Genomic DNA, 26,848 nt, shown 5'->3' on the forward strand with positions numbered 1-26,848 from the left:
TCATTTGTACTATATATTATATTCCAGTTATAAGTGATATCATATGGTATTTGTCTTTGTCTTTCTGACTCATTTTACTCAGGATGAGATTCTCTAGTTCCATCCATGTTGCTGCAAATGGCATTATGGCATTCTTTTTTATGGCTGAGTAGTATTCCATTGTGTATATATACCACCTCTTCCAAATCCAATCATCTGTCAATGGACATTTGGGTTGTTTCCATGTCCTGGCTATTGTGAATAGTGCTGCAATGAACATGCGGGTGCATGTGTCTGTTTTAAGTAGAGGTTTGTCCAGATATATGCCCAAGAGTGGGATTATGGGGTCACATGGAAGTTGTATGTATGGATTTCTAAGGTATCTCCAAACTGTTCTCCATAGTGGCTATACCAGCTTACATTCCCACCAGCAGTGCAGGAGGGTTCCCTTTTCTCCACAACCCCTCCAGCACTTGTTATTTGTGGACTTATTAATGATGGCCATTCTGACTGGTGTGAGGTGGTATCTCATGGTAGTTTTGATTTGCATTTCTCTAATAATCAGCGATGTTGAGCCTTTTCTCATGTGCTTGTTGGCCATCTGTATATCTTCCTTGGAGAACAGTCTATTCAGGTCTTTTGCCCATTTTTCCATTGATTGATTGGCTTTTTTGCTGTTGGGTTGTGTAAGTTGCTTATATATTCTAGAGATTAAGCCCTTGTGCATTGCATCGTTTGAAACTATTTTCTCCCATTCTGAAAGTTGTCTTTTTGTTTTCTTTTTGGTTTCCTTTGCTGTGCAAAAGCTTGTCCATTTGATCAGGTCCCATTAATTTATTTTTGTTATTTCTATTGCCTTGGGAGAATGACCTGAGAAAATATTCATGAGGCTGATGTCAGAGAATGTTTTGGTTATGTTGTCTTCCAGGAGTTTGATGGTGTCTTGTCTTATATTTAAGTATTTCAGCCATTTTGAGTTTATTTTTGTACATGGTGTGAGGGTGTGTTCTAGTTTCATTGCTTTGCATGCATCTGTCCAGGTTTCCCAGCAATTCTTGCTGAATAGGCTTTCTTTTTCCCATTTTATGCTCTTGCCTCCTTTGTCAAAGATTAATTGACCATGGGCTTCAGGGTTTATTTCTGGATTCTCTATTCTGTTCCATTGGTCTGTCTGTCTGTTTTGATACCAGTACCACACTGTTTTCATGACTGTGGCTTTGTAGTATTTCTTTTTTTTTTTTTTTTTTTTTTGTTGTTGTTGTTGTTGTTGTTGTTGTTGCTATTTCTTGGGCCGCTCCCGCGGCATATGGAGGTTCCCAGGCTAGGGGTTGAATCGGAGCTGTAGCCACCGGCCTACACCAGAGCCACAGCAACGTGGGATCCGAGCTGCGTCTGCAACCTACACCACAGCTAAGGGCAACGCTGGATCGTTGACCCACTGAGCAAGGGCAGGGACCGAACCCGCAACCTCATAGTTCCTAGTCGGATTCGTTAACCACTGCGCCACGACGGGAACTCCTGTAGTATTTCTTGAAGTCTGGGAGAGTTATGCCTCCTGCTTGGTTTTTGTTTCTCAGGATTGTCTTGGCGATTCTGGGTCTTTTGTGGTTCCATATAAATGTTTGGATTGTTTGTTCTAGTTCTGTGAAAAATGTCATGGGTAGTTGGATAGGGATTGCATTGAATCTGTAGATTGCTTTGGGTAGTATGGCCATTTTCACAATATTGATTTTTCCAATCCAGGAACATGGAATATCTTTCCATTTCTTTACATCTTCTTTAATTTCCTTGATTGATGTTTTATAGTTCTCAGCATATAGAGAACTTACCTCTTTGGTCAGGTGTATTCGGAGGTATTTGATTTTTTGGGGTGCAATTTTAAAAGGTATTTTATTTTTGTATTTTCTAACATTTCATTGTTAGTATTTAGGAATGTGACTCATTTCTGAATGTTAATCTTATATCCTGCTACTTTGCAGAACTTGTTGATCAGTTCAGGTAGTTTTTGAATTGAGTCCTTAGTGTTTTCTATGTATAGCATCATGTCATCTGCATACAGTGACAGTTTTACCTCTTCTCTTCCTATTTGGATGCCTTTTATTTCTTTTGTTTGTCTAATTGCTGTGGCTAGGACTTCCAAAACTATGTTGAAGAGCAGTGGTGAGAGTGGGCATCCCTGTCTTCTTCCAGATTTTAGTGAAAAGGCTTTCAATTTTTCTCCATTGAGTATTATATTGGCTGTGGGTTTGTCATAAATGGCTTTGATTATGTTAAGGAATGTTCACTCTGTACCCACTTTGGTGAGAGTTTTTATCATAAATGGATGTTGGACTTTGTCAAATGCTTTTTCTGCATCTATTGAGATGATCATATGATTTTGACTTTTCTTTTTGTTAATGTGCTGTATGACGTTGATTGATTTGCATATGTTATACCATCCTTGTGAATCTGGGATGACTCCCAGCTGGTCATGGTGTACAGTCTTTTTGATATGTTGTTGGATTCGGTTGGCTAGAATTTTGTTGAGAATTTTTGCGTCTATATCCATCAAGGATATTGGCCGATAGTTTTCTTTTTTGGTGGTGTCTTTGTCTGGTTTTGGAATTAGGGTGATGGTGGCATCATAGAATATCTTTGGGAGTGTTCCTTCTTCTTCAACCTTTTGAACAAGTTTAAGGAGAATGGGCACCAGATCCTCTTTGTATGTTTGGTAGAATTCGCCTGTGAAGCCATCTGGTCCTGGGCTTTTATTTGTAGGGAGTGTTTTTGTGATGTATTCAATTTCATTTCTAGTGATCAGTCTGTTCAGTTGGTCTGTTTCTTCTTGATTCAGTTTTGGCAGGCTGTAAGATTCTAGAAAGTTGTCCATTTCTTCCAGATTGTCAAATTTGTTGGCATATAATTGTTCATAGTATTCTCTTATTTTTTTTTTTTTGTATTTCTGCAGTATCCGTTGTGATTTCTCCTTTTTCATTTCTAATTTGGTTTATTTGGGTTCTGTCTCTCTTCTTAGTGAGTCTAGCCAGAGGTTTGTCAATTTTGTTTACCTTTTTAAAGAACCAGCTCTTGGTTTTATTAATTTTCTCTATTGTTTTTTGAATCTCTATTTTATTGATTTACTCTTTGATCTTTATGATTTCCTTCCTTCTGCTGTCTCTAGGTTTTTTTTGTTCTTTTTTTTTCTAATTCATTTAGGTGGTAGGTTAAGTTTTCAATTTGAGATCTTCTTTTTTGAGGAAGGCCTGTGTTGCTATGAATTTCCCCCTGAGCACTGCTTTTGTGGCATCCCTTAGATTTTGAAAGGTTGTGCCTTCATTATCGTTTGTCTTGAGCTATTTTTTCATTTCCTTCTTGATTTCCTCATTGACCCATTGGTTTTTTAGTAGCATGTTGTTTAGTCTCCATGTAGTAGGTTTTATTTCTCATTTCTTTTCCTGTGATTGATTTCTAGTTCCATGCCACTGCGGTCAGAGAAGATACCTGAAATAATTTCTATGCTCCTAAATTTGTTGAGGTTAGCTTTGTGCCCCAATATGTGATCAATTCTCGAGCATGTTCCATGTGCACTTGAGAAGAATGTGTATTCCGATTTTTTTGGATGTAGTGTCCTGAAGATGTCAATTAAATCTAACTTTTCTATTGTTTCCTTTAGGATCTCTGTTGCTTTATTGATTTTCTGTCTAGAGGATCTGTCCATTGATGTGAGTGGGGTGTTAAAGTTTCCTACTATGATTGTATTCCCATCAATTTCTCCTTTTATGTCTGTTAATATTTGTTGTATGTATCTGGGTGCTCTTATATTTGGGGCATATATGTTGGTGATAATAATAGCCTCTTCTTGAATGGATCCTTTAACCATTAAATAGTGTCCTTCTTTGTCTTTCTTTATGGCCTTTGTTTTAAAGTCTATTTTGTCTGATATGAGTGTTGCAACTCCTGCTTTCCTGTCATGTCCATTGGCATGCAATATTTTTTCCCACCCCCTCACTTTCAATCTATATGTGTACTTTGTCCTAAGGTGAATTTCTTGTAGGCAGCAGATTGAAGTTTTTGCTTTTTTATCCAATCAGCCACCCCCTCACTTTCAATCTATATGTGTACTTTGTCCTAAGGTGAGTTTCTTGTAGGCAGCAGATTGAAGTTTTTGCTTTTTTATCCAATCAGCCACTCTGTGTCTTTTGATTGGAGCATTTAGTCCATTGACATTTAAGGTGGTAGTTGATAGATGTTTATTTATTGCCATTTTAAACCTCATTTTCCAGTTGATTCTATGTTTCTCTGTTCTTCCTTTCTTTTTTTTGGTTGGATAGTCTCCAGTTATTTTCTGCTTGAATGTTTTTCTTTTCATTTTTTGTGAATGTAATGTTTGGTTTTGATTTGTGCTTGCCCTGTTTTTTAAGTATGTTAACCCCTTCCTATAATTGTGTGTTTTAGTCTGATAGTCCTATAGGTTCAAACACTTCATTATCATAATAAAATTAAAAAAACGGAAAATTGAAAAAAGAATCTGTTTATTTCCTTACTTCCCTTGCCCACATTTTATGATTTTGATGTCTCTTTTTTCTTTTTAATTTTATTTTGTTTTAAACATCATGATTAGATCTGTATGCTGGCTTATTTGAGTGACTGCTCTCTGATTGTGGTTTCTTCCATCCTAGTTTCTTCCTCTTTTTTTTTTTTTTTTGATTTAGAGAAGCCCTTTCAATATTTCTCTTAGAATGGGATTTGTATTGCTGTATTCTTTTAGCTTTTGTTTGTTGGAAAAAATTTTTATTTCCCCTTCTATTTTAAATGATATTCTTGCTGGATAGAGTATTCTAGGTTGCAGATTTTTTCCTTTCAGCACTTTAAATATCTCTTGCCATTCCCTCTTGGCCTGTAGAGTTTCTGTTGAGAAATCAGCTGATAGCCTTATGGGGATTCCCTTATAATTGACACTTTGCTTTTCTCTTGCTGCCTTTAGGATCCTCTCTTTATCATTAACTTTTGTGATTTTTATTATAATGTCACCTAAGTATTTTAGCAGTCATTGATGACCTTTGTCTGGATCCATTGTTTCTTTAGGGATTACAAAATGGTGATATTCTGTCATTCTTCATTTTTTCAGCTATGTTTCTTCTATAATGAAAACTTTTACTAACTTTTTGTTACCCTGAAGAACAGTTTATGCAGGAAAGATAGGATAAGTGCCTGAGTCCCTTTATCTCCATCCACTGCCTTTGCCTTTTTTAAGTAAAAAAATTTTTTTGATCTCTAGAAATCTTGTGCCTTTTCAGATCTTCTTGGAGTATACTTCTATTTTCAAACCTGTTTTTATTTCTTAAAATATATTATAATTTTTTATATTCTGTTCAATTATCCCATAAATGAAGAAGTCATAGCCAGTTTGCCAGTGTCACCTGTTGTTTCTGCTGGCTGTCAGTCAGTGTGTTTTATTTCCTTTTGAACTATGAACTGTTTATTTCTTTTGGTACCCATCTTTGGAAATTCTTTGGGGTCTTGTATAAGGGTAGGTTTCTCCATGGAGGAGTTTCATGTGTTTCTTTCAGATGCCTGTAGGCATAACAAGCCTTAGACCTCTTCAAAATAGCAATTCTCCTCTTGAAATATTTTAGACCACCCGTTTAATGTCAATTCAGCTTGCAAATTGTGGTTTGTGGTTATAAGTAACCAGGGAAGAATCTTTCTCCTCTTCTTAGCCTCAAGTTTTGAGATATGCAATATTCCTGGGGTGGTAGGTGAAGTTTATAACTCACCCTATACCGAGAACCTAGCCCTGGGATATCAGAGTTATGAACAAGTCTCCAACTAGACCCTCCAACTTGAGTTGCCCCTGGGATTTGTCTTCTGTCCTACAGCTTTGAAAATAATGTAAACCAAAGCTCAGGTTCATTGGGTTCAGTAAGTGCCCTCACAACAAAAGGGTCAGTTTCAACATTCTGCTTACCTCTCTGGCTTCCCACCTTTACTTTTGTCTGTCCTATGTATTTCTTATTTTTTAGCAGGTCATGAATGCATTTAAGAAGATTTTAAGGAGTTTCCGTCGTGGCGCAGTGGTTAACGAATCTGACTGGGAACCCTGAGGTTGTGGGTTTGATCCCAGGCCTTGCTCAGTGGGTTAAGGATCCGGCGTTGCCGCGAGCTGTGGTGTAGGTTGCAGACGCAGCTCGGATCCCGCGTTGCTGTGACTCTGGTGTAGGCCGGTGGCTACAGCTCCGATTCGACCCCTAGCCTGGGAACCTCCATATGCCGCGGGAGTGGCCCAAGAAATAGCAAAAAGACAAAAAAAAAGAGAAGATTTTAAAAATATATTTTAGCCAGCATTTTTAGTTATTTTTAGCAAGAGCTTCATTCAGTCCACAAACTTGGTTCATTTTATCAGAAATACAAGCATTCTCATTATGTGCCTTTTTTCATTCACTGTTTCATTCTTTAGTACTTAATTAGATATTACCTTAAAGATCTTTTTATGTTTATCAATTGTGTATCACATTTGATGTATTCCACTATCCCATTTCATTTTGGCCTGCTAAACACATAGTAACTTTTCAGTAAAATACCCACAGATCAATATAAAATAAGTGAGATTTTCATTAAGATTATTCCAGAGTACATGGTTCTTCACTGATTAGAAAGGGTAAAACCCCTTTTACTAAAGCACCTAGCTTACTTCTGTAAATAAAAAATTAGAAAAATTTGGTATTTGGGGATTAGTTAAATATCTATATGGTATACATACATATATAGGAATTTTATTTTTTCTCTGTATTTTATGAAGCAAGCATTAAATGGACTGAAGTAGTTTATTTTCCTTTTGAGATGTTAAGTGTTTGTTGGTAGGCCTCCATAGGTTCTTTAGCAGATAGGAAGCAGATGTGGCTTTGGGAGGAGACTGCTAGGGGAGGAACAAATGTATGAGTAATCTGGAAAAAGATTAAAGTCAAATTATGAGTTCAGTGTCAGTCTTTGGACCAAAACTTTTCCATTCTTTGTACTTTGAAGAGACGAGCAACTGAGTGTTCCTAAAAAGGGAGAGATTATTCTCAAAAACCAGCACTACTCGGCTGTATTTACTGTTTCATTTTCAAATGTTTTTTTGTTTTGTTTTGTTTTGTTTTTAAATCTGATTTTGACTTTCTTTGGTTAGGTAGGATATAACCCTTCATTAGCCTGTATTTGTACTTAAGGAGTCTTGTTTTATTTGAATAGAGAATGTCTTTAAAATCATATACACTTTGTCAGTGAGTTTCTAGGAATGTCTGGCATGTTTATTGGTCAAATGACTTGCAGATGGAAATGAAATTTGGTGAGGAATCTTCCAGATCACATATGGATCTATTTTTACTTTAATAAAACTATTTAAAGCACAAAGACTTCAGTCTGGGTGTCAGTGCTAGCTGCTGATCTGAGAAGGATTGCCAGGAAAGTACCTGGGAAGGATTGCTAAGGAAAGTACCTGCTAAGGGTTGCAATGATTTTCCCAGTCCTGGTGCCTCTTTTTGGTTGTGCTTGAATTACACACATAAACCAGATGGGCATCAAGAGGTCTTCTAGATCTCTGAAGTGCTTCATGATAGCTAAATTCACTGGGCATACTGCTTTCTTCTGTATTCACTAACATACTTTATGGTATTTGAATTCAGTGAAGATGCTGTTTTGTGTTTAACACCACCCATTTAGAAATTTTTAGACTAAATCCAACCTCCAGAGGAATACTTAAGAGGTAGAGCTGGAACAGTTACATTCATTTTAGGTTAAAATTGTACCTGCAGTAAGAAATAAATCATAGACTATCTTCAGTTCAGCTTGTAAATAAATAGAAAATACAATAAAATTAGAATATTGCTACAACGAAAGGTTTTCCAGCTTCTCTGTGCTTCTAGACATATAAATTTCACTTTTCAGTGTATCTACTTACTTAGTGACAGATATCAGGTCATAGTGGTCATATCAGGTCATAGCTTACAGTTTAATTCTGTTTGGATAAGCTGGGCCATTAAAGAAAAATACTCTTCAACATAAAAGAGCTCTCTTGCCCCTGTTCTTCTTGTTAGTTAATAATATATTAAGGTTGAAATTAGTTGTCCCATCCTGTGGTAGTTGGAGGAAAACTTATGAAAGCCCTTTTGAAACATGTCCTAATAGCCATTGGGCCCCAGTGTAGCATAGTGTTCCTGATTAGGGAGAACTGATAGGTGACAAGGTGATCCGTTGGACATGTACTTTTTAGTACTTTAAATTTCTTTGTAAATAAATTTATTTAGATATATTACATGTAGTAAATTCACCCATTTTAAGTGTATAGTTTAATAAACCTCAACAAAGTATATACATCCTTGAAACTACCACCTCAGTCATCTAACCCCAAGAGAGAGAGCTGAATGTTATTCTAGATTCTTCTCTTCCTCACGTCCAAATGGTTACTAATTTCTATTCATACTACACTCTGAATTTCTGTAGAACTTATTTTTCCTCTTTACTCCTCTTTACATGGCTACTACCTTAATTTGATTTTTTTTAACCTCTGTTACTTACTACAATTTTTTAATTTTTTTTAACCTCTGTTACTTACTACAATCTACTGTAACTGGTTTTTCACTTTTATTTCTTTTACCTTCTGTAATGTTACTAAGTTCTGATTATTCCAATCACATTAGCCACCTTCTCTGCTTGCTTAAAATCACTCGATGACCCTTCACAGTTCCCATTCTCAGTCATCAGTTTCTAAGTAGGAGATTGGCTCACAGTGGCAACTGACTTGCTGATGACATCATTTATCAATTACAAAATATACATGGAGAAGCAGATTTATGAAGGGAAAGTGATGCATTAGTTCACTTAATAGTGAAATAAGTAAAAGTTTGCCTTGTGTTTCAGTTTTAAAATTATCAGAGCATTTTATTTGATTCTAGCTTTATGTAAACAACTATGAGGGAACGAGATAAGAATTTTTCAGACATTCATCTCAAACATGAGAAACTGTTTTAGGATATTTTATATTGATGAAAAGAGAATTTTATCAATTCTAGGTCAGAAAAATTACAATCTTTGTTTAAGTTTATTTATACTCAGTGATTATTGTCTAAATTCATGAACTCTCATTTTCATTTGCATATACTAGCCTTTTGAAAACTATCTTCCCTAATTCTCTAAACATGTCTCAAAAATATAATGTGAATATGAATGATGAAATTTACCTTTTAGATTGGTAAAGATAAGCTCTGAGGTAAAATAATTGATAGCAGAGTATATCTACCTTGAATGAGAGGAAAGCATAGAAGAAATATTTAAATATGACAACAAAAACCATAATGAACTTTATTTCAGCTATAGAAATAAAGTTTGCCTTTATTTCTCAATCTTAATTGTCAAGTATATAGATTATCTCTATACCATAAATAGTCTATATCCTCTAGCTTTTCTTAACACAGAGAGTAGAGGTATTTACTATAGTTCCTAAATAAGTTAAGTAGTTCTAAAATACTTTTAGACCTGTTTACATTAGTTATTTGAATATCACTGAATGGGAATTATTCTAATATAAATGAGTTTTACCACCCTGCTCTGGAGTATTGCTTAGAAAAGTGATTATTCCCTTCTTTATAAAATGGAAGTCCTCAAAAAATTAAAAATAGAACAACACGATCCAGCAATTCCTCTTCTAGGTATTTATCTGGAGAAAAGGAAAACACTAACTTGAAAATATATAGACTCCCTCATGTTCATCACAACATTATTTACAGTAGCCAAGATATTGAAACAACCTAAGTTACCACTGATGGATAAATGGGTAAAGAAAATGTGATACGTGTGCGCGTGCACACACACACACACACACACACACACACACTTAGTCAAAATGGAATATTGTTCAGCCATAAGAAAGAATGAAATCTTGCCATTTGAAATGGCATGAACGGACCTTGAGGGCATTATGCTAAGCGAAATAAGTCAGAGGACGACAATACTCTATGATGTCACATACATGTGAAATATATAGATATGTAAAAAATGCCAGTCTCATATATACAGAAAGCAGATCGATGGTTGCCAGAGGCAGAGGGTGGAGGGTGGGTGAAATGGGTGGAGGGAGTCAAAAGGTAGAGATTTCTGGTTATAAAATAAAGAAGTCATGGAGATGTAATGTACAGTATGTTGACTGTGGTTAATAATACTGTATTGCATATTTGAAGATTGCTAAAATAATAGATCTTAAAAGTTCTCATCACAAGAAAAAATATTTTGTAACTGTAACATGTATGGTGATGGACATTAACTAGACTTATCATATTAACCATTTTGCAATATATGCAAATATTGAATCATGTATACTTGAAATTAATTCATTGTTGTATATCCCTGTACCTCAATAAAAAAATGAAAGTTATGATCATAATCCCAGCAAGTAAATATGGACAAATGGATCCTAAAGTTTATATGGAAAAGCTAAGACCTAGAATAGCAATACAATACTGAAGGACTACAAAGTTGGAGGACTCACACTAACCTATATCAAGACTTACTATAAAGGCACAGTAATCCTGACAGCATGGTACTGGTGAAAGAATGGACACATATATCAATGGAAAATAATAGAAGGTCCAAAAATAGACCTACATAAAAATGGATCATACCTAAATATAAGACATGAAACTATAGAACTTCTAGGAGAAAACTTAAAAGTCTAGGCAACCTTGGCTTTGGCAATGAGTTTTTAGATACAACACCAAAAGCATGATCCATGAAAGAGAAAATTGATACATTGGATATAATTAAAATAAAAAACTTCATCCCTGTGAAAGACACTATTAAGAAAATGAGAAGACAAGTCAGACTGGGAGAAATGTTTACAAATCATATATCTGATAGAATATGTATTCATGATATACAACAAAAGAAAAAGAAACCTCTTAAAACTCAACAGTAAGGAAACAAAGAACCCAATTAAAAAATGGGCACAAGAGCTGAAAATGTGAAGAAGATATATAGATAACAAATATACACGTAGAAAGATGCTCAACATCCTTGTCATTAGGGAATTGCATATCAAAATAGTGAGACCACTAACACCTATTGGAATGGCTAAAAAAGAAAAAAAAAAAAAAAAGCCTGACAAATATCAAATGCTGGTAAGAATGTAGTGCCAGTAGGAATGCAAGATAGTACAGTCACTTTGGAAGATGATTTGGAAGTTTCTTAGAAAGCTAAAAAACAGAGTCTTAAAATACAATCCAGCAATTGTACTCTTAAGTATTTACTCAATTGAGATGAAAATTTACATCCACACAAAAACCTGCAGATAAGTATGTATAGCAGCTTTATTCATAATCATTAAAAACTGGAAGCAGCCAATATGTCTTTGATAGGTGAATAAACAGTGGTACATCCGGACAATGTAATATTATAACTCAGTGATTTTTTTTTTAAAAAATAGAAGCTGTGAAGCTACAAAAGATATGGATAAACCTTAAATGCATACTGCTGATTGAAAGTCAGTCTCTGTTCTCAAGGAAGATATACAGATGGCCAGCAAACACATGAGAAAATGCTCAACATCGCTGATTATTAGAGAAATGCAAATCAACTACCATGAGATACCACCTCACACCAGTCAGAATGGCCATCATTAATAAATCCACAGATAACAAGTGCTGGAGGGGCTGTGGAGAAAGGGAACCCTCCTGCACTGCTGGTGGGAATGTCAACTGGTACAGCCACTATGGAGAATCATAGTGGAGATACCTTAGAAATCCATACATATGAACTTCCATATGACCCCATAATCCCACTCTTGGGCATATATCTGGACAAACCTCTACTTAAAACAGACACATGCACCCGCATGTTCATTGCAGCACTATTCACAATAGCCAGGACATGGAAACAACCCAAATGTCCATCGACAGATGATTGGATTTGGAAGAGGTGGTATATATACACAATGGAATACTACTCAGCCATAAAAAAGAATGCCATGATGCCATTTGCAGCAACATGGATGGAACTAGAGAATCTCATACTGAGTGAAATGAGTCAGAAAGACAAAGACAAATACCATATGATATCACTTATAACTGGAATCTAATATCCAGCACAAATGAACATCTCCTCAGAAAAGAAAATCATGGACTTGGAGAAGAGACTTGTGGCTGCCCGACAGGAGAGGGAGGGAGTGGGAGGGATCAGGAGCTTGGGGTTGTCAGATACAACTTAGAATAGATTTACAAGGAGATCCTGCTGAATAGCATTGAGAACTATGTCTAGGTAATCATGTTGCAACAGAACAAAGGGTGGGGGAAAAAATGTATGCATGTAAGAATAACTTGATCCCCATGCTGTACAACGGGGAAAAAAAATTAAATTTAAAAAAAAAAGAAAGAAGTCAGTCTGAAAAGGTTACAAATGATATGAGACCAACTATATGACACTCTGGAAAAGGCAAAACTATATAGACAGAAAAAAATCAGTGGTCGCCAGACCTTCAGGGAGTTAGGAGGAGGGTTAAATAGGGGACTTTTTAGGGCTATGAAACTCTTCTGTTTGATACTTTCTTGGTGCATTCATGACATTGTGCATTTGTCAAAACCCACAGACTTTTACAGCACAAAGAGTGAATCTTAATGTATGAGTATTAAAAAATAATTTAGGATGTTGGAAGATCCCAGCAAGGAATAAATACAGACAATGACAGGAAAATCTAACTGTATTTCAGTTATATAGAGCAACATTCCTGACGGTGTGAGTGAAGAAGAGTAGAAGGAGAAGGTGGTGACCTAAGTAACTTTGGAAATGAGTCTGTAAGTCTAGATGCAAAAGAAATTACACATAATCATTGTGCTTTAGTTAATAAAGTTAGTTTCCATGGGGGTTCAAATTGAAAATTCTGATACCACTATACTTATATTCTGAAAGTGAATAATTAACTAAATGGATGAGAGATGGTGGGGACCAGAGTTTCCAACAGCCAAAGATGGAACAATTTGAACAATAAAATTAATTAAGTAGTACTGAATTATAACCCAAAGAATGAAATGAAATATCCATGCATTGAAAGTGATGTAAATAAATAAACAGGGAAGAAATACAGCTTCTTGGGAAGAATTCCAATTAATTCTCTGCCCGCAGCAAGGAGAAACTAAACTTCCCATTCCCTAAGTATGTGGGCTACAAATACTGACTGCCTTCCAAAGAATTCAGTATGAGAAGAGGAGGAGAAAAGAGTAACTTTACATTGGAGAGACCTAAAAAACACTACTTCTGTCAGGTGATTAAGGTCAACATCAAGTGATAAGTCATGTTAATTAATAGTCGGTATTGTAACCCTAATCTAATCATGAAAAAAATCAAATTCCAGTAGAGGAGAAGCCTACAGAATAACTGATCAGTATTCCTCAAAATTGTCAAGGTTTTCAAAAACAAAGGAAACTAAGAAGATGTCACAGCCAAGAGGAGCCTAAGGCGACATGACAACTAAATGTAATGTGATATGCTGGATGGGTTCATGGAACAGAAAAAGGACGTTAGGTAAAAACTAAGTAAATCTGGATAAAACATGGATTTGAGTTAGTAAGGATGTATTGATATTAGGTCATTAATTATAAAAATGTGTTATACTGATACATGATGTTAATAATAGGGGAAATGATGCAGGGCATATGGGAACTCTGCTATTTTCTCGGTTTTACTGTAAATATAAAGCTATTCTAAAAAAAATAATGTTTTTAATAAATTACTATTTAGTTGGTCTCACAGTAATATGGTAGTTTCTTTCTCTCCTGCAGTTTTGAGAGTGTTTGCTGCCTTGCTGAGTCTACTTCTCTCTCAGACATCACTTTTGATGGCAATCCAATAGCTCAAGAGTCATGGTACAAGCACACTATCCTTCAGAATATGATGCAGCTACGCCAGCTAGATATGAAGAGGATCACGGTGAGAACTTTTCCAAAAAGTGCTGACCATATTGTTTTTCTTAGTGTGGATTTAGGAAATTGTTCAAAGTGCTTATTAATTTTAATAGAGTATCATGACCAGATATTCCATAATTATGACACATTTTTACTTCCTGTCCCCTATTCCCAATTTCATTGAATAGAACTTTTTAAATTCCTAGACTAATATTTAAATTAATCATCATACTTGTTTTTCATTCTTGCTTAATAGTCAACTAATAACTTACTTTGGAGTAGATGAGTAAGAATTTTGTTGATAAGGTACATAGTTTAATAGTTAAGAGCATGGGCCCTGGAGCCAGACTGCTTGAGTCTGAATCCTGGCTTGATCATTTTCTAGCCATATGACATTTGGCAATTTAGTTAACCTTTCTATTTAATTTTCCTCAAAGTAAAATGGGGATCATAAATATATTATGTCATAAGGATGTCAAGATAAAATTAAGAACTAAACCTTGGAACAGTGTGAGGCTCCCAGGAATCATAGTAGGAAGCTATTGTTATTATTATTATTATTATTAATGCTCTACCTCTCAAAGTAGCTATGTCTTTATTTATTCTATCTCTGTTGTACAAATTTTCTATACTTAGATGTTTTGGTAATGGCTCCTGCTCTAAGTGAAATCCTGCATGCAGTACCCTTCCTCTTAGGTATGAAATGCACATTAGCATATTTTAGACTCTAAGACATTCTGAAATAAAGAACCTTGCCTTAATTTGTTTCATTGTATCCAAATTCATTTGATTATTTTATTGTCTCAGAAAATATCTGTTAATGATCTCAATTTGATAATCTCTGACCTAGAAAATTATACTAAACCTCCACATATTTTCTTACTTCTAGGCTGTACTAATTTTGATGGGATTCTGAGTGATCAGCTAGGTTTATTTAGTTGCCACTGGACTCATTGCCTGTACACTAGTTTCACAATGTGTGCCGTTCACATGATTACCTCAGCAATATTATGGACATCTAAGGTGGTTAACAGATAGGCAAAGTGTTGATGAATCTATGAATACTGGGAGTCTTCTGGGGTTCTACCTCTTTTTTGTTCTGGTATGGAGATAAAGTCCTTTGTCCTCTCAGTTTGATCTGCACTGTCAACTCTGTTTTGTACTCTTACCCTTGTCTCCATGTCTTTCTTAATTAAGCATCTTTGAGCCTTCTCATTGCTCTTTCTGATGAGGTTGCAATGAACAGGGTGAGAAATGAAGCTAACTCATTTAAATAAATTAGTGCTTAATTATATATTATGTTTCTCATAGTGAATTTATATGTCAATCTTGTCTACTCAACTAATGTATATCGTCCTTGAGGGCAGAAGCCATTCTTCTTCCTTGTCTGATACATGCAGGTGTTTTATACATGTTTATTTCCTTTTTATCTCACATAATGCTCTTACCTCACACAGTGATTATTCTCTTATCTCACACAATGCTGAGGATGTAGTAATGTTTAATAAAAATTTGTTGGTTGAGTAAAATATATCTACTTCCATGCCTTTAATAAAGAAGAATGATACTGCCTATAATCATTATGCTTGTACATTCCCTAGGATGAGTTTGCTTGGTAAGGAAATGAGGAAAATCACCTTGGATAAGAGCAGAGCCAGCTGTTTTGCTAAAACAGAGCAGCAATCCTTGCACATCTGCTCTTCTACCATTTAATTTTAGAAATGTTAAAAAAAATTAATGAAAATAATCTCAAAGTTAGAGGAAAGCTGTAGGTACAGTACAAAGAACTTTTTTTTTCTTGACCATTTCAGAGTAAGCTGTTGACTCCATTCCCCAACCACCTTAAATACTTTAGTGTGTATTTCTTGCAAGCAAAGACAGTCTCCCATGTAAACAGAGTATAACCCACAAAATCAGGAAATGAACATTGCAAAATTGCTAGTGTCTAATTATAATACCACATTCAAATTATACCAATTATACTAATAATGTTCTGTGAAGCAAAATGATTCACTTTGGAATGATACATTGCATAGAGGTGCATTTTTGTTGTCATGTTTCTATTTTCACCATTTTTACGGAACAGTTCCTCAGTTTTTCCTTGATTTTCATGACTTTGACATTTGTGAAGATTATAAGGTCAGTTATTTTGTAGATGACCCTCAATTCAGGTTTTATTGGTGTTTGCTGATGATTAATTTTTACAGATTTTTGGTATATATATCACAGAAGTGATTTTGCATTCTTCTCATTGAATCCTGTCAAGTGACATGTAATTTGTCTTTACCTCTTTATTGATATTGTTCACTTTAAGGTGGTATCTGCCAGGCTTCAACATGTGAAGTTACTTTCATTCCCTTTTCTTCTGGTATTCTCAGACTCCAACATGGAGGCAGGGTACCCCACACCTCCAAAAGCAATTCTCAGAACACTAGCCCAGTGTCCAAAAATTCAATTCAATCATGACACTATCTACTCAGAGGTAGCATCAGATTCTACAGATTGAGGCCTCAGTCCTATTAAGACATGCTGTCCCCCCTTCAGGTACAGGTAACAAGTCCAAGTTGTTAGCTATACTTCTTATCCACTGGCTATAAATCAGATATTCCTACAAGCCCCTTTCCTTGGGTTTGAAGAACTCACAGAACTAAAAAGAAACATTTTACTTACTTACTAGGTCACCAGTTTATTGTAAAAGGATATAACTCATGAACAGCCAGATGGAAGAGATGCACAGGGCAAGGTATGTGGGAAGGAGCACGGAGCTTCCATGTTCTCTCTGAGCATGCCACTCTCCCCAAATCTCCAGGTTTCACCAGCCCCAGCCTCCCAAACTCTGTCCTTGTGGAATTTTTATGGAGGCTTCATTACATAGTCTCAATTGATTATATCATTGGCCATTGACAATTGATTCAACCTCCAGCTCCTCTTCCCTCTGGAGGTCTAGGAGTGGGATGGAAAGTTCCAACCCTTTAATTGCCTGGTTTGTTCTCCTGGCAACCAGCCTTTATCCTTAGGTGAGATCCAAAAGTCACCTCATTAACAAAACAAAAGATACCTTTACCACTCTGGACACTTAGGTAATTCCTAGGGTTTGGGGAGCTGTGAAGGAGAAACTGGGACGAAAACCAAATACTTATTTCTTATAATAAACCACAATATCACACTTTTGTAATCCCATTCCTCATAAAAAATTCAATTTATTAACTTATTCATATCAGTATGGACTCTTGGTATTTTGTCTCACCTTTTGTTTATACCTTTTTAGTTATTTGATTTGGAAAGAATGCACCTTTTAAAAGACTTCTTATTAATTAACAGTGTTGCCAGACAATAGCCCATGAGTGGGCCAGCTGTTTTTATAAATAAAGTTATATTGGAACATAGCCATGTCAATTCATGTATGCATTATCTATATCTGCTTTGATGCTACAATGGCAGAATTGAGTAGTTGCTAAAGAAACTCTATGGCCTATGACTCTAAAGTTTTACCATCTGGCTGGAAAAATTTGCTGATACTGGTTCTGTAACTATTTTTTCTCTTTAAAGATAATATCTTGATTAAATTGTGTGTAACTTACTATATGAACATTCTAGCTGGGGTGTATTACTCAAATATTTAATGAACTTTTGTGCACTGGGGCTATGGTTCCCCAAACTTGGTGCCAGGGATACTGCAGTGAACTCTCAGGGGCACTATGGAATATTTGTATTTTTCAAACAAAACACAGTGACATTTAATACCTGTAAGACATAGAAAATTACTAGCTTAAGGCAGTTTACCATTTCATTATTAAGTGACAGTGTATTTCCTCTATGGCATTATATCCTGGCAAAGCTGAGCTTTCAGTGGTTATTGTGTTTAAAACAAATACCACACCCAAGTCAGTATGGAGCAGGAAATGATGGTGGCAGTGTCCAATCTAATTCTAATGTTTGAGAAGTTGTGTAATCCCCTACAGTTACACACATTTCATTAATAAGTGATCGTGGCTATGTTGAATGGTATTTTTTTCTTTATATTACATATATTATTGTTTCAAATGGCTACACTGTTAGTAGAACATGAATACTTATTAAATTGTTTACTAATTACATAGTAAACAGAGCTGTAACATTATCTCTTTTGACCTAGAGACACCATGAGAAAATTCTTGAGACATTCTTTGGCACATCGAACTGAAAAGTTTCTGTATGTATTAGACCCTAGAGATGAAAAGATAGGAATAATAATTCATACCCTCAAGTTACTTATAGTCAAAAACAGAGGCAAGCATGCAGCCAGATTATAATGCAAAATGACACGATAGTTAGATAAAATTGATAGCTATGTATGTGTTTAGTGTTTACACACACACACACACACACACACACACACACACACACACACTGAATGATGATTATCAAAAAGCAAAGCCCTCCTGTGTTTACTGGAGAAAAAGGAAAAGTTCCAAAGGAGAAAATACTTGACTTGAGTCTTGAAGAGGGGCAAAGAAGAAGGAGGATGTATCAGTAGAAAGTGTTCCAGAGAGAGAGAAGGCATGCAAAATGCAGAGGAGTTTGAGAACATAGCAACTAATTCAACGTGGCTGACCACTGAGTGTACATGCAGAAGAGGAGTAGGAGCAAAAGGATGTATGACTGGCAAGAGCTGGGTCAGAAAGGGTATTTTATGCCATAGGAAAGAGTTTAGATTTTTGTCTTGAACATAATAGGAAACCCTTGAAGAGTTTAAGATACTTAAATTGGATTTGTGTATTTAAAAGGTTGTCTTTCTGAGTATCAGCCCTGAGGATGAATTGGGGAGGACAGGGTAGGTGATAAAATGAGAAGCAGGGCGATTAATCAGGGTAAGAGCTTCTGAGGGTCTGATCCAGAGGCATGGCAAGAGATAATGTGATGTCAAAAGATAATGTGAGTTGTTGGCCTCAATTACTATTTTGCTTTTGTTACCTCTGTTAGGAAGAATGGCATTTAGTTAGTAAAGAGTGTAAGCGAATATTAATAAAATGAAAGTAAAGCTTAGGATAGGTGAATAAAAAGTCTGAATCCAGACATCTAGACTCATTTAGAGCAGAGGCTGGCAGGCTTTACCTATAAAGGGCCTGATAGTAAATATTTTAGGCTTTGAGGGCTATACAGTATCTGTTGAAAACTATTCAGCTCCTTCATTATAATGTGAAAGCAGGGCATGGACAATTCAAATGAATGAGCATGGCTCTATTCCAATAATGCTTTATTTACAAAAGCAGGTATCATACTGGATTTGGCCTTTGTTCTAGAATTTACTAATGTTTGATCCAGAGTAATGAGTAAATGTAGTGAGTAAATTGCTTAGGCTTTTGAAAATTATATTTGGGAAACAGTAGAGAGTAGTAGAGTAGCTGAAAGGTAAGATGGACTAAATTGTGTTTTATCATGGAAATAAAGAATATGAATTTCAGAAATTGTGACAAACTTGAATGTAGATTATGAAAGATTATTAAATTAGATTAAGATAGATTGTGAGTACTTAAGGAATTGATCACTAGGAGGCAGCATTAGTTCACTAAAAATAATTTGTGCCAGACAATATTGTTATTATTTTATATATATATTATAAATAGACCCTCTCAGAGGAGTGCTATAGGGAGAAAGTGTTTTGGTACTTAAGCCAAAGCACTTGACAAAGTGTTTTATGATAGTGCATTTAGTCAGTTGTATAGATTTGTGATTTAAGCATACCTACAGAACAGAAAGAAATGGATTAATGCCAGCCTGTAGAGAGATCTGTACTGGCATGCCATGAGGCTTTTTTCTTGGGCTTATTCTGTTCAACATTTTTAAATGTTGACTAGTCGAGACATTTATATTATTCTGGTAAAATATATAAATAACAAACTGAAGATGTTAGAGATCCTAATATATTGGTTAATCAAATCAGAATGCAAAAGTAGCTCAGTAATCTAGAACAAGGTTTGGCAAACTACAGCCTATGGACTAAATCTATCCCACAACCTGGGTTGTTGTTATTTGTTCACTGCTCTCAAGCTGAGAATGGTTTTTATATTTGTGAAACATTGTGAGGAAAGAAAAGAGTATGTGATAGAGATTTTATATGGATCACAAAGCTTAAAATATTTACTATTTGGCCCTTTACAGAAAAAGTTTGCTGACTTCTAGTCTACAAAAATAAGCAGAATTTAGCAAGATTAAAAAATATATAAGTTGAAAATTCTGGACTTCAATACAAGAAGCATAACAATTCTCAGCCAAATACAGGGTTTGGGGAAATGAGACTCAGCATATGTAACAAAGACATGCATTGGAATTGATAAATTCATATTGAGGTATGATTTTTAGAAGTTAATATAGTTTAAAACTATTCATTTATAGAAATAGAGAGTTTGGGAAAATGGACAATGGTCCCCCTTTTTTCTTTTTTTTGGGGGGGGACCCTTAAAAATTTTATACAAGTATAGTTGATCCTCCTTTTCTTTAATGGTCAAATTACATCTGGATTGTCAGTTTTAGAGAGGTGAGAGCAAACTGGAGTATTTCCAGAGAGCCTGACACAATTCACTGACAGAGGAGAAGATATTACAGAGGAAGATATTACAGTTTTCTTCAAATATTTTTACAACTGTCCAAAGAGGGAGAGACCAGACACATTTTGAGGGCTAGAACAAGGACTGTTGTATAGAGAATTCTGCTCACCAGAAGTTTTTGTTTCCAAGGCAGTATTTTGTGACTTTAGTGCTATTCTCACAGTTCTGAAATGGACACAGTGTCTAAAGTTTTCATTTCAAACTCACATTTGGTTGGTTTCATATGAACTTGTTTACAATTTGCTCTCCAAAAAAAAAAAAAAAAAACCACCACCAGAGGTAGCCCATCTGAGATGGAAGTGCGTTTCCTATCGTGGTAGCCATTACGAAGGCTCACCGTTGTGTTCTGGTTCTCCTCCTCTTTTTGACAGGTGGAAAGATGCTATTTATTTCCCTTTCCCTTGGAGTAAGGTGTGGTTTTGCAACTTGCTTTGGCCAGTGAAATGTGAGCAGAAGTAATGTATATAATTTTCAGACAGAAGCATTTAAAAGCCAAAGTGCAATTTCCTGTGCTTTTCTCCCATGTGCTGGTCATTGTGGAGGCATGTATTGAGTCAAAGATGCCATCAGGTCAGCATCCAGGAATACATAGCCACTACATGAAGAACAGTTGCAGCATTCTTTGCATCATCAAGAAATAAACTTTTCTTATTGTAAGCCAGTGTTAAGTTTTAAAGTTGTTACGGTAGTAAAATCTAGACTGTTCAGGCTTCCTCCCCAACATATAAGGATATGACTGTTATCCATGGGCCAGTAGAAGTCAGATGACATGTCTTCTAATCTTCACTCTGGACCCTGGAAAGATCTATCTTCTCTGTAGAAAAGACTTAATGGAAATGTAAAAATGACTTAATGGAAAATATGGGCTATTATCTTCTAGACAAAAACTCTGTGATTTTAATGTCTATTTAATATTTAGTGTCAAGGAAAACAATGTCTTTTATAACTAATATAAAGTATATGATTAAAAACCCACATTGGAATTTTCCTTAAATTCTATATAATAAATTACTGCCTATATTAGGACTGCTATTTTTTTATTTCACAGCAAAACTTCTCACATATGCATTGTTCTAGAACACTAATAATCTGCTAACAGAGTATAATCTAAGTTATTAAATACCTACTAAATCACTATACTTTCTAATTAATTTGAAATCATTTCCATACTGGGGCTTCATGACAAACTGAAATAAGGAAAAAAGTATATGTATATTTTCAGGCCCAGATAGATCTGTTTCTTTTGCTACGTAAAGCATATGGCTTTTGTCCCAGAAATTGTACTATTATCATGAAGGTGCCAGAATTTTTCAGTTTTTTTCTTTCTTACCAACAGATTTATAGCTTATCTTTACAAGTAGAGGTTTATTTTTGTTTCTAAGTTTAGTTGCTTTATAATTGGTTGGGCTGAAATATAGTCATCGAATGTATAAATTTTTTAAAAACACTCAATATTTGAATTGATTTGGCATATATCCAGTTTTCCTAGGTTTGGCTTTCCTTTTAAAGCCCTACTGCCTTTAATAGAAGCTCAAATTCTTTTTGAAAATCTGATGAAATCATCTCTTAAGTATGTGTAGTGCGTGATCCATACAGGTTCCAGTACTGTTTTAAATTGGCTCTTTGAATAACCAATCTGTTTCTAGCTCACATTTTATACGAATCAACAATTGAACATCAATATATTTTGCTCTTTTAGAAAGTTTTTTTTTTTCCTGAAACAGATTATACTTAATAGGTACTAAACCAGCATTTACTGAACAAAAGAGTTTAATATGATTATTAATCTAGCTATTTTTTGGAGCTAGGAATCAGCGTTCTGTATTCTTATTTAGTTTGTTATTCCTCATTTCCTTATTCAGCCTCTAAACATTAAGAATATTTTCCATATTGTTAAAGAACACATTGAATTCACAAAAAAGCACATAAATTTCCATTCACTTTAAAACAACTAAATCGTATGGCAAATTACTACTGAATTTTCACCTCATCTCTTTATTTCTCTCAGTAAAACACATGTAAGTATATCCTTATTATAAAAAATACAAACTCCATATTTCATAAATGGCTTCTTTTCCTGATCCTGACCTTTTCACTAGTTGTGTGACCTTGTGCAAATTACCAAACTTCTCAGAACATTCATTTCCCCATTTCTAAAATTAGAGTCTTCTAATGGATACATTTCTACTTTCCTTTTTTACTCTGTAACTAGGTTCTCTTTGTACGGTTTTTTTTTTAAGGGCCGCACCCAGGTCGTATGGAAGTTCCCAAGCTAGGGGTCCAATCAGAGCTGCAGCTGCCAACCTACACCACAGCCACAGCAACGCCAGATTCGAGCTGTGTCTGCAACCTACACCACAGCTCATGATAATGCCGGATTCTTAACCTACTGAGGAAAAAAAAAACTTTGTAAAAGAGCAAAATATATTGATGTTCAATTGTTGACTCATGTATAAGCCAGAGATCAAACCCGCATCCTTACGGATGCTAGTCAGGTTCATTACTGCTGAGCCACAACAGGAGCTCCCTCTTTGTACATTTTAAATTTACCTCTTTAGTCTAGGTCCTTTCTTTGTTTTCAGAAGCATTTATACTGGCTCACCCCCTAGAATATGTTTTAATGGACCTCCTTGGCCTTCCTTAATTCTAATATAACGTGTATACTGATCCGAGTAGGCTAGATTGTATTACAGTAACAATTTCTCTAACCTCCGTGGATTAAAGCAACGAAGATTATTTCGTACTCATACTGTTGGTCTGCCCATAGTATATGGTCTCGGAACTTTACTCTGTGTTGTTGTAATTCCAGGAGCAAGGCCTTAAAAGTACCCACTATCTGGAGCTTTGCATATTCTGTAGCAGAGGAGAGAGAGAATAGCTATATCATGCATTGCCTTTGAAATCTTCTACCTGGAAGTAAACACATGTCACTTTTGTTCATATAACATTGGCCAAAGCAAGTCACATGACCATACCTAACTTCAAAGGGTCAGAAAGTGCTATCTAACGATGTGTCCTGGATGTGGTAAGATACAAGAATATCTGGCCAGCAGCTCACCATGTTTTAAATCAAATGTTAACTTCCAATAGAAGTGTAAATTAGTACTATGTGTAGGGAGGGAAATTTACAAACATATCTAAAGGTCTAGAAATATGTGTACCATTTGACTTAGTAGTTTCAGTTTTAGGAAATTATTAAACATAAATATAAAGATGTACATTCAATAATTCTTTCTTTGAATATATGTTTTTTGAGTATCTACTCTGTGCTGGGGAGCTGACATGTCCATACGTTCATGGAGCCTTTTGCAGGAGAGCGGAGAGATAGTACCAGAAATAATTTAAGTGAAATAGGTTATACTGTGATGTTGCAGTATAGGGTGGTATGAGAGCATATAGGAGAATTTCTTTTGATCTATTTTTCAGTTGACTGATTCTTTTCAGCTGTGTAAAAATGTGCTCTTCAACCCACCTTTGTTGAATTTTTCATTTCAGTTTTTGTAATTTTTTTATTTCTTAAAAAGTTTTCCTTCAAATAAACCGAGTTACTTTTTTATAGCTTTGTATCTCTGATGATATTTTAAGTTTATCTTTTATGAATAAATTATTTTTTCAAGTGGTGACATCATTTTGAATTGCTTACAAGTCTTTTGATAATAAAAATTAAAAGTTACTTGGTTATAATTTACTTTATTAAAATTGTGTAACATTTGAGGGGAGAAAAAAGCATGATCCTGATTGTGTATACAGAGTGCAACATTTAAAAATTTGCTCAAACTGAATAGCCTGAAGAAATAAATAAAATTGGAGTTAGAGTGTTGGGATTATGACCAATTTTTTAATTTCTTTTTTCTTTTTTTTTTAAACATAATGAAATAGCTTTTTTAAAATTAATTTAACCCGTTGAGCCACTGTGGAAACTCCCATGATCGATTTTTTTAAATGTTTCTAAACTGTAATGTTTACATAGCTTTTAGAAGGAAGAAATTAGACTGGCCAAATCAACTTAAAAACAAAATGAAAGTACAGATATTAATGGAGAACATTAACATCAATGGAGAGTTTTTGAAAGTTTTCACAGTTTGGTCATTTTAAAAGCTTCGACTTACAACCATAAGTTAAATAAAAATTGTTAGAAATACAATTTTTATCCTTTTTATGAAAGAAAGTTTGTTAAGCCTCTCCATGAGGAGCTACAGTACAGAGAAAAATTATACAAACCTGCTCCTTATTTCTTCTTTCTCATCTCATTCTTTTTTCTTTCTAGTTATCAGTTTGGTTTATTTCATATTAAGAGTGGGGAGCAGAGTTAAGAATGCACAGGATTTTTTAGAATTAAGAAGGAAGAAGAGAATAAATAGAAACATACTAACTTTTTCTTTGACGGCATATTTTCTATTTGCAACTAGTATTCCTCTCACAGAGAAAATCAGACTTGGGGAACCAAAGATATTTAGCATAAAAAAGGTTAAATACTTAATAATACTTTTTTACATTTTTTTCTTTTAGGAAGAAGAAAGGCGTATGGCATCGGTTGTAGCCAAAAAAGAGGAAGAGAAGAAGCGGGAAAGTCATAAGCAGTCTTTGCTTAAGGTATTTTCTCTCATGTCTACATGCATATGTGTTCACATACAGTCACACACACTGAAGCTAGCTAGCTAATCAGCTAGAAAAGCGGTTTCCAAAATTTGTAAATTTTTCATTCCTGTCAGTAGAGTGTTTTTTATAAACAAACACCGTTAAAACTTTTATAAGTTATACCTGTAAATAAACCTGTACTTCTGAAACACAATATTACATACATTTTAAAACGCATGCGAAAACTTTAGAAAGTAAAAGAACAGATACAAAATAAATAAATATAACGTTTTATGATAATATAAAACAGCACAACCACTTTGGAAAACAGCTTGACAGCCTCTTAAAGTTAATAAATTATTCATTTGCTCCAGTCATTCCGCTTCTAGGTATTTACTCAAAAGAAATGAAAACATATGTCCACACATATGTCCACACAAAGACTTGAACACATATATTCATAGCATACTTATTTGTAATAGCTCAAAACTGCAAATAACCCAAATGTCCATCAGGAGGTAAATAGATAAACACATTGTGGTAAATCCATGTAATATAATTCTACTCAATGATGAAAAGAAATAAACTATTAACACACACACACACACAAAAACCATGACTGGATCTCAAAATAATTATGCTGAAAGTCATTAGACCAAAAAAAAAAAAAAAAAAGTGTAGACTCTATCATTCCATTTATATAAAATTCTAGAAATAAAAATTAATCTATAGTGACAAAGCTGACCAGTGGTAGATGGGGAGGCATAGAAGGGCAGTAGAATGTAATACAAAGGGCTAGGAGGAAACTTTTGGGGATGATGGAAGATGGACCTGTTTCTTTTTTTTTTTTTTTTTTTTTTTTGTCTTTTTTTGCTATTTCTTGGGCCGCTCCCATGGCATATGGAGGTTCCCAGGCTAGGGGTCCAATCGGAGCTGTAGCTGCCAGCCTACGCCAGAGCCACAGCAATGCGGGATCCAAGCCGCTTCTGCAACCTACACCACAGCTCACGGCAATGCCAGATCGTTAACCCACTGAGCAAGGGCAGGGACCGAACCCGCAACCTCATGGTTCCTAGTTGGATTTGTTAACCACTGCGCCACGACGGGAACTCCGGACCTGTTTCTTTTTTTGTTGTTGTTTGTTTTTTTCTAGGGCTGCTCCGAGGCATATGGAGGTTCCCAGGCTAGGGGTCTAATCTGAGCTGTAGCCGGCGGCCTACACCACAGCTCACCGCAATGCCGGATCGTTAACCCACTGAGAAAGGGCAGGGACCGAACCCGCAACCTCATGGTTGTTCCTAGTCAGATTCATTAACCACTGAGCCACGAAGGAAACTCCCTGTTCCTTTTTCTTTCTGTTTCTTTTTTTTTTTCTTTTTTTTGTCTTTTCTGGGGCCGCTCCCGTGACATATGGAGGTTCCCAGGCTAGGGGTCTAATCAGAGCTGTAGCCACCGGCCTACACCATAGCCGCAGCAATGCCGGCCTACACCACAGCCACAGCAACGCCACTGAGTAAGGCCAGGGATCGAACCTGCAACCTCATGGTTCTTAGTCGGATTCGTTAACCAGTGAGCCACAACAGGAACTCTGAACCTGTTTCTTGATTTAGATGTTGATGTCACAGTGTATACAGATGTCAATACTCTCTAAACATATACAGTTTGTTATACATCAATTAAACCCCACAAAGCTGTTTAAAAATTTTTCTTTGGGGGAAATACTACAATTACAGTGCTGTGGAAAAAAAAATAATTGGGACAGTCAAACTTTAAAGCCTGAATTATAATTTTTTATTAGAA

At 35.3% G+C, this 26,848-nt stretch overlaps 1 protein-coding gene across 5 annotated transcripts in view; it reads left to right on the forward strand.

Annotated features, from left to right (window-relative positions):
* LRRC49 (leucine rich repeat containing 49) overlaps nucleotides 1–26,848 on the forward strand; it is a 147,027-nt gene that overhangs the window by 79,906 nt on the left and 40,273 nt on the right. For all 5 annotated transcript variants that reach the window (XR_014817832.1, XM_005659880.4, XM_001928481.8 and 2 more), the window contains 2 exons: nucleotides 13,761–13,908; nucleotides 24,980–25,063. Coding sequence is in view for 4 of the 5 variants with exons in the window: in XM_005659880.4 (XP_005659937.2) it covers nucleotides 13,761–13,908; nucleotides 24,980–25,063 (232 nt within the window). In the remaining variant the exon portion in view is untranslated. The remainder of the gene's footprint in view (nucleotides 1–13,760; nucleotides 13,909–24,979; nucleotides 25,064–26,848) is intronic.

This window comes from Sus scrofa, chromosome 1, assembly GCF_054392235.1.
Source record: "Sus scrofa isolate SSC_HxYL_T2T_F1_AM1 chromosome 1, Sscrofa_HxYL_maternal_Yorkshire_Landrace_v2.0, whole genome shotgun sequence".
NCBI lineage: Eukaryota > Metazoa > Chordata > Mammalia > Artiodactyla > Suidae > Sus > Sus scrofa.